We start from the raw sequence: 9,293 nt of genomic DNA on the forward strand, positions 1-9,293 counted from the left end.
TTGACATCTCAGCCAAAATCTTTCCAGTATATGGAAGCCACATTTGTATCATTATTAAGGTCAGTATTTGTTATCCATCCCTGATAATTTCAGAGAAGGAGGCGGTGAATACAACAGAGTTGGGTATTAGACTACTTATAGAGTGCAGTTAAGAATCAATCATATTGCTATGGTTGCCCAGCCATGTATAGGCCAGAACCAGCAAACTCTGACCTGTCAAAATGGGTTCACCATTTCCACGAGTTCGGACTGTGGCCAAACGCAGCCAACTCTATTTTCTCTGCTTTCAGTGGAGTGGACTTGTGGGGAAAGGAGCCCTTTGGGGCTTAGAAGTAAGCACAAGTGGTGCATCTTAGTGGCTTTCCTCTCCACTATGTCCATGCATTCAATTGTATACAAATTAATGCAGATGGAGGAATCACCACTTCTGTTTGACATGATGACAATTCTTGCCTCATATTGGCAAGACTGGCTAGAGTTGGCAAATTGCTCTTAAGTGGTAGTTAAGTAGTTGTTGATTGACCATTTAAGGATCTTAAACAGAGGTAGGGCAGGAAGGTCACCAATGGGTTTTCCACCTGGAACCTAGTTGCAACAGTAAGATTTGAATCTGGATCCCCAGAACATTACCCGGGTCTCTGGGTCCAGCGATAATACTACTAGGTATTAGGCCATTGCCTCCTCTCACTTAATTTGGAATGACAAGCTGATTTGTTTTGGTGATCACAAAGGTACCTGATGGTTATAAAAACCTATCTTTTCACTAATGTATACAGGAAAAGAAATCTGCCCTGTTTGCTGGTTCTGGCCTATACATAGCTGCCCAACCACAGCAATGTGATTGATTCTTAACTGCACTTCAAGCAGTCTGAAATGCAAATCTGTTGTATTCACACCTCCTTCTCCGAAATTATCAGAGATGGATAACAAATACTGGTCTTAATAATGATACGAATGTGGTGCATTAATTTTAAAAAAGCTATTAGGGGCTTATTGAGTAGTTAATTGTTTATTCATTAATGATCATTTATTAGCTTGGTAATTAAGTCCTTCTTGATTTTTTTTTCTGATATAATTCTTCCTTATATCAAGAATGTGTTTTGAGATTGAGTACCGTGCAAACTGCTTACTAATGATGAACCACTCTCTCTCAGGTTTTGTGGGGAATGTTTGCAACCCTGCCTCCAAGTGGTATCACCTCTCTGCCCACTTTGCCGCATGCCATTTGATCCAAAGAAAGTGGAAAAGGCCTCTAATGTGGAGAAACAGCTCTCTTCCTATAAGGCTCCCTGTCGAGGATGCAATAAAAAGGTACATTAAAGCACACTACTTATTTAGTACATTAAACTGTTTTCTAAAGTGATATCCATGAATGATATCCATATGTATTTATTATATGTTGAGATTCTAAAACAGTTTATTGTCATGTTGTATAGAAAATAATCCTCTGATTTACTTACAAAATTGAAATCATCCATTATTTCGGGCACTTTTAGCAATTGTTGACATGTCAATAAAATTATTTTCTGTTGATCAAGGAACTATTGGGTCTAACAACATCATCATTCTGTTGCTTTGTTGCATTGTGCATTTAGTGTACTAGTCTTATGTTTCATTTATTGTATGATGTTGTGATGGTGGAAATCCTCTGCTTTTCAAAGGCTTTAAAGTTGTTCTTTTCTCCCTCATTTGATGCCTAACTCAGTTTTTACTTACGATTTTCAGCTTTTTAGGAGTTTTTACATGCAATGAAGCTATGTAGCACAGGGAAGTGAAATTAAACATGCTTTGTAAGTAGAAATGAGAAATTCACAGTTACCAAATTGCGATATGGGAAATTTTATGACTAATGTTTGAGGAGTCACACTAACTACATATGCAGACATACGGATGGAGGGCTAGGGGAGAGCTGTTTACAAAAATGCTTGATGGTGAAGAAAGGCCATGGGTTATATTCAACTTCCAGAATGGTGATCATCTATTGAGCAATATTTTGGTGGAAAGTGGTGCTCGTTAATGCTTGAATTCTAGCCAAATGTAATGTAGGATGGTTAAACCATATTTACGTCATGTTTGCCTGAGTTTTCATGTATTGGACTTTAAGAAGTTAATAAATGATTCAGAGTCGAAGAGATAAACATTTTGCTGGGGACAAGGACATTAAAGATAGGTACGAGAGCAATAGTACAGATCATAAGCAACAGAAGTATGAAAGACCATACGCTTGATGGATGGGAGTTTGGAAGTACACTGTTATGTGATTTGGTGAATATTTTAACCTAAGATAAGCAATGAAGTTGTCAGGTTGGAAAATGTAAGGGATTGTGTGTTAAAGGGGATAAGGAACTGGTCAGAGATGGTTTTGGCCATAACAAAGACTGCCATCTGGAAACCATGTAAGGTGGAAAGGTTAAAAGGTGACCAAAAATATGTGGACAAGAAAAGATGGTTTAGAGCAGATCATGAAATGAGAGGAGTAAGGATGAGGTGAGTTGTGATGAAGATTTAAGTCCCCAAGGTGAGGAGCCTTTTTGTAGAGAGGCCGAGGGAGAATATCTTGGGAGCAACTTTGGATAGAGCTCGGGGTGAGTATAAATCATGGAAAATGAGTTACATTAAGGATGAACCAGAGTGAGATGCTTAATGAAGAAGATCAGAAGAATATTGAGACCAAATAATGCCAAGGTGATTTATGTGGTATAGATAGTGGAACACATGGACAAGCTATTGGGCAAAGTGTCACCATCTGTCTGCTTCATCAGAAGATTCTTGTCTCCACTACCATGTTGTTGCGCTATCAGCTGATTAATTATCGATTCATTACATTTGGATCAGGGCTGTTTTATCTTGTAGAAGGGTACATGTTGTCACAGCATGAAGCCTTCATGCCACTGTATCATTCCATGCCATCCATTAGACATCTATCTCATGAAAACAGCCTTGCGATGCATTTTCTTTATTCACTAATGGAATGTGGGTGCCTCTGGCTAGGCCAGTATTTATTGACCATCCCTAATCACCCAGAGGGCAGTTTAGAGTCAACCACATTGCTCTGGATCTGGAGTCACATGTAGAGCAGACCAGGTAAGAATGACAGATCTCCTCCTGTATCAGATATTAATGAACCAGGTGTTTTTTTTTGATGAACAACAGTGTTTTCATTGTAATTATTAGACCTTTAAATTCAAATGCTTTATTGAATTCAAATTCCACTCTCAGTTGTGACAGGATTTAAACATAGGTCAAGAACCATATCTAATTCCTGAATCAACCTTGTAAATATAATGAAGAGAGTACATTTTGAAGAAGTACCTGATATCAGAGATATCATTAGTGTCTACTGTCCAAGAAGTGGATATGGTGCATTTCTTGTGAAATTCACTGGACTTTATTATTTAAAATAGGAGACACATAGATGGATAATTATTAGAACAGGAGTATTCTCTGCCGTAATAGCTGCTAACTTCTTTGAGAAGCCTCCTACCAGCAGATGCACTAGGCATCTGAGCTTAGCCATATTAGTAACTGTTTGCTATGCCTTAACTGCCATCTTAAGCTTCAAGAAAATTGTTTAATGTACATTATTCTGTGGAATCCTTTGAAGATGGCAACTGTTAACCCAGGTCCCGTGAGAACAACATCCTAAGAATGTATCGCCAGATTAAACACTGTAAAGGACAGAGGCTCCAAGAGGCCGCTGCAACAGTAAATGCCGTGTGGATATGGCCGTTCCTAGTGGGGCCTTCACCTAGGCTGCTTCAATAATGACTTTGAAAGATGAGCTGGATCCAGGCCAGGAATTCCAATGACTGGCCTGGGACTCCCTTCAGTAGCTTTAGTGTCAGACTGGGTCTCCTTGTGAAGGGGGAGCGGGGCGATAAGACCATAAGACATAGGAGCGGAAGTAAGGCCATTCGGCCCATCGAGTCCACTCCGCCATTCAATCATGGCTGATGGGCATTTCAACTCCACTTACCCGCATTCTCCCCGTAGCCCTTAATTCCTTGTGACATCAAGAATTTATCAATCTATATAACTGATGTGAATACTACAAAAATAACAATGTGCAGAATAAACTCATCTGCATTCCAGGGATCATCGGTGTGAATCTCCGCTGGACACGTTCCAGTGCCAGTATGTCCTTCCTGAGGTGTGGGGACCAAAACTGGACACAGTACTCCAAATGGGGCCTAACCAGAGCTTTATAAAGTCTCAGTAGCACAACGGTGCTTTTATATTCTAACCCTCTTGAGATAATTGACAACATTGCATTCGGTTTCTTAATCACGGACTCAACCTGCATGTTTACCTTTAGAGAATCCTCAACTAGCACTCCCAGATGTGTGGGTCCTTGAACTTAGAGCCATGAAATGGACTAATTATTTTATTATACAGTTATGGAAGGACGGTCATTCTGAACTTTGTACTTATTTATGTTTCTAAATTATTACTGTGATTTTGTCATTTTGAAGGTCTGTACTGCTGGACTTCTTATTTCTTTACTTTTCCCCCTAAGAATTTGTACTCCAGAATCTGTACCTAGGGACCTTTTGTACCTAAGAAGGTGCCGTAAGTGACGACTTGTAAAATTTTCACTGTCCCCATGTGAGTGCCTGTGATAATAAAGCTAATTCATTATCCACAACAAAAGTTGATGTACGAATGGGCAATTGTATTTGGAGTTGGATTCTAATTTAAGCTTACAATGTGCTTTATGAAGCTCAGAATAGTGCATTATCTGATTGTTATTGCTCAAGAATGGTCTTTTTTGTTATCAGAACAGCAATAGGTTTCTCTCCATCTTTCAGGTAGGTAGAGAAAGCACTAGGAGAGATGATAAATTTTGTGATTTGTTTAATAATTAACTGAATTTTTGCCAGGGTCTTCTACCTATGGCCACATAGTGAAATTGTCTTTTGGTTGCTGTCCTCCGGTACGGATGGATGTGTTATCAAGCCTCTTGTTGTTTGTTATGTAGTTGAATTTCAGTTAAGTGGCAGATGTAATTGAGTGGAACCTATATGCAGTCAAAATTTGAAGAATTTTGGTTCAAGGCAGCAGCTCACCACCACTTTCTCAACGGCAACAAGAGATGGGCAATAAAGTGCTGGCTAACTAGTGATGGCTATGTCCCATGAGTGAATAAAACATAACACGTTTCAACTGAGGGACATGTTCTGTCGAATTTTCATCCAAATCTTAATGAGGAGCCACTGTCCAATCCATAATGCCTAATGAATGTGAAAAAATATGAATTATTTGAAATTTTTCAGATGCATGAAATATAAAATGTGTCTTCACTAGGTGACTCTGGTAAAAATGCGAGCTCATATTTCCTCCTGCAATAAAGTTCAGGAGCAGATGGATAACTGCCCAAAGTTTGTTCCAGTTGTTCCTACCACACAGCCCATTCCCAGGTAAGGAACCTGCATGTAACCGAGACACAGATTTTTGAAAATGACCCATTAAAGTTTACAAAGTTGCGTAATACCCCAGGTCAGTTTAGAAGAACTGTATTTGATGATAAAATCTCGAGCATCAGTGATCACTGTAATTCATTTATCGTATTAGTTTTGAGCCATAATATTACATTTGTTTTTCAAGTATTTGTCAGGTGGTACAGAACTTGATTATTCCTGGAAAGAAAATGTTTCTTGGAATCTCTATCTCGCAGTCATCTGGACAATTCACAAGAATACCTCTTCAAGAGGAAACCACCATTTATTATGCATGAGGGGAGAGCACTAATAGGTTAACAAGTGGACTCAGTCAGCACTGTCCTCCTCATGCACATGCACACGCACACATACTGCACATGTTTCAACCCCCTCAAACTATACCACTTGCCACCCTCTGGTTCATTTCTCAAAAAAATGCCTCATCCAATCTGAATCAACCGGCCTTGTTTAAAATGTAAACAAAGCTTGGCTGTTAACTGTTAGTCATCAATAACTAGTGTATTTTCCTTGCCAACACCTATACCAATCAGAGTCTACTTGCCAATGAATCAATACTCTCCTCTCATACAGTATAAATCTTGTTTCCTTTAACGCCCATTGTCTTGATGAATTCAAGATCAAAAGCTTTGACAAAGTGTGTCCTTTTTTTCAGCAGTATTCAGGTTTTGTACTACCAAGCAACTACTTTTCAGTAAATGGATGATAAACATGCATACCAGATTACAGGTAATTGTGATGAAAGAAGAAAGAACTACAGTTGCACTCAAAGTTATTAGATAATTTAATCTCAAATAGAATTTGAAGTAATTAGATTTCAAAATCCATCACAGTAATTTGGTGTGAACTTGAATGGGTAGATGAACTAATGGTTTAATCTTGCCTTGAATGTGATGGTGTAATTTTCTACAAATAGTCTACTTGGAGAATCCACTAACATAAAACCAACTGTACATGCTTCTTCTTTATCCTACTGATAGATTCTAAATCATGTGTTGCAGCTGGTACAAAGCAACAAAGACATTTGTCACAGGAACTAAGATGTTACCTGTCAGCCCTTGTGACCAACAACTGAGAACAATTAAATTCTGCTTTTAGCTAATGTAATCATTACAGCTATTCCAATTGGATTATTCCAAAACATTTTTAAAAATTCTTCTTGCTGTCCTTGTTGATTTTCCATTAGAGTGAGCATTACGAAAATAATTTGCCTTTTCATACTTTTTTTAACATATCAAAATATCCCAAAGTTCCAGCAGACCTAATAATCTAGTCCTAAGATGTGATGGGAAATCCTTGAGAGCGAGAATTGAAAATAAAGTTGCTGCCAAATGTTGAGGTACCTATTTAGAGGGAAAGATGTATAATATTTAAATTGAAGAAATTTGTGAAGAACTTGCCAGAGGTTAGTTAGGAAACATAAAATTAAACTTATCATTTCTTTACATGATGAATATTGCATTGTGTTTATATTATGCTTGGTTTGAAGTCAGTCAAATCAGTTATTCTTGAAACAGCTATTCTTTGCTAGAGGTATTGTATTTTCTCCTTGCTTTATCTATCCTGACAAGGTACAAGACAAAGCCAGTCATTATTCTCAACCTAGTAATTCAAAGAGTTGGCTGTTCATAGAGTGGTCCTACAGCCCACCATATCTGTGCAAACCAACAAACACCAAACTATACTAATCCCATTTACCTGCACTTGGTTCACAGCTCTAGCATTTTAAATACTCATGCAGATGCTTCTTAAATGTTGTGAGAGAACCTGCCTGTATCACCCTCTCAAGCATGTTCCATGTATGTACTACCCTCTGAGTGAAAAAATATTTTCTCAAATCTCCTCTGAAACACTTGCTTGTCACTTTAAACTTTAAGCCATATGCCCTTAGGCACATCTGTCACACGAAAGAGAATCTCATGATATATTCTATCCAAATCGCTCATAATTTTGAAAACGTCAATCAAATTCTGTCCTCAACCTCCCCTGCTTCAAGGAAAACAAACCCAACTTGCTCATAACTGAGACTTTTCATCCCAGGCAACATCCCAGTGAATTGCCTCTGCAGTGCAATCACGTCCTTCCAATAGTGTGGCAACCAGAATTGCACGCAGTATTCCATCTGTGACCTAACTAATGTTTTGCAAAATTGTAACAATATTTTCTTGCTCGTATATTCTACAACCCGGATAATGAAGGCAAGTATCTGAAATGCCGTTTTCACCATTCTACCTACTTGTGGTGACACATTCAGAGATCCGTGGACTTGTACACTAAGGTCGCTTTTGTTCATCAGTATCCCCTAGGGACCGGCAATTCATTGTCGATATAATTCCCTTACTAGACCTCCCAAAATGCATCATCTTACACTTATTGAGATTACATTTCACCTGCCATTGCTCATAGAGTCATAGAGATGTACAGCATGGAAACAGACCCTTCCGTCCAACCCGTCCATGCCGACCAGATATCCCAACCTGCCAGTGCCCATATTCCTCCAAACCCTTCCTATTCATATGCCCATCCAAATGCCTCTTAAATGTTGCAATTGTACCAGCCTCCACCACTTCCTCTGGCAACTCATTCCATATCGGTACCACACTCTGTGTGAAATAGTTGCCCCTTAGGTCTCTTTTATATCTTTCCCCTCTCACCCTAAACCTATGCCCTCTAGTTCTGGACTCCCCGGCCTCAGGGAAAAGACTTTGCCTATTTATCCTATTCATGCCCCTCATAATTTTGTAAACCTCTATAAGGTCACCCCTCAGCCTTCGACGCTCCAGGGAAAACAGCCCCAGCCTGTTCAGTCTCTCCCTATAGCTCAAATCCTTCAACCCTGGCAACATCCTTGTAAATCTTTCCTGAACCCTTTCAAGTTTCACAACATCTTTCCGATAGGAAGGAGGCCAGAACTGCTCACAATATTCCAACAGTGGCCTAACTGATGTCCTGTACAGCTGCAACATGACTTCCCAACTCCTGTACTCAATACTCTGACCAATAAAAGATAGCATACCAAACACCTTCTTCACTATCCTATCTACCTGCGACTCCACTTTCAAGGAGCTATGAACCTGCACTCCAAGGTCTTTTTGTTTTGCAACACTCCCTAGGACTTTACGTTCAGTGTATAAGTCCTGCTAATATTTGCTATCCCAAAATGCAGCACCTCGCATTTTTCGGAATTAAACCCCATCTGCCATTTCTCAGCCCATTGGCCCACATGGTCAAGATCCTGTTGTAATCTGAGGTAACCCTCTTCGCTGTCCACTACACCTCCAATTTTGGTATTATATGCAAGCTTACTAACTGTACCTCTTATGCTCACATACAAATCATTTATGTAATGACAAAAAGTAGAGGACCCAGCACCGATCCTTGTGACACTCCACTGGTCACAGGCCTCCAGTCTGAAAAACAACCCTCCACCACCACCCTCTGTCTTCTACCTTTGAGCCAGTTTTGTATCCAAATGGCTAGTCCTCCCTGTATCCCATGAGATCTAACCTTGCTAATCAGTCTCCCACGAGGAATCTTGTTGAATGCCTTACTGAAGTCCATTTAGAACACATCTACTGCTCTGCCCTCATCAATCCTCTTTTGTTACTTCATCAAATCATGTGAGACATGATTTCCCACGCACAAAGCCATGTTGACTATCCCCAATCAGTCCTTGCCTTTCCAAATACATGTACATCCTGTCCCTCAGGATTCTCTCTAGCAACTTGCCCACCACCGAGGTCAGGCTCACTGCTCTGTAGTTCCCTGGCTTGTCCTCACCACTCTTCTTAAACAGTGGCACCACGTTTGCCAACCTCCAGTCTTCTGGCACCTCAC

General features: G+C 39.7%; 1 protein-coding gene across 1 annotated transcript in view; it reads left to right on the top strand.

The window, feature by feature from the left end:
* The window catches only part of LOC122558318 (E3 ubiquitin-protein ligase RNF166), a 66,431-nt gene that overhangs the window by 44,035 nt on the left and 13,103 nt on the right, over window positions 1-9,293 (top strand). Inside the window, exons 2-3 of the mRNA XM_043706749.1 lie at window positions 1,155-1,311; window positions 5,305-5,417. Of these exons, the coding sequence (XP_043562684.1) occupies window positions 1,155-1,311; window positions 5,305-5,417 (270 nt within the window). The remainder of the gene's footprint in view (window positions 1-1,154; window positions 1,312-5,304; window positions 5,418-9,293) is intronic.

This window comes from Chiloscyllium plagiosum, chromosome 17 (assembly GCF_004010195.1).
Source record: "Chiloscyllium plagiosum isolate BGI_BamShark_2017 chromosome 17, ASM401019v2, whole genome shotgun sequence".
In the NCBI taxonomy this organism is placed as follows: domain Eukaryota; kingdom Metazoa; phylum Chordata; class Chondrichthyes; order Orectolobiformes; family Hemiscylliidae; genus Chiloscyllium; species Chiloscyllium plagiosum.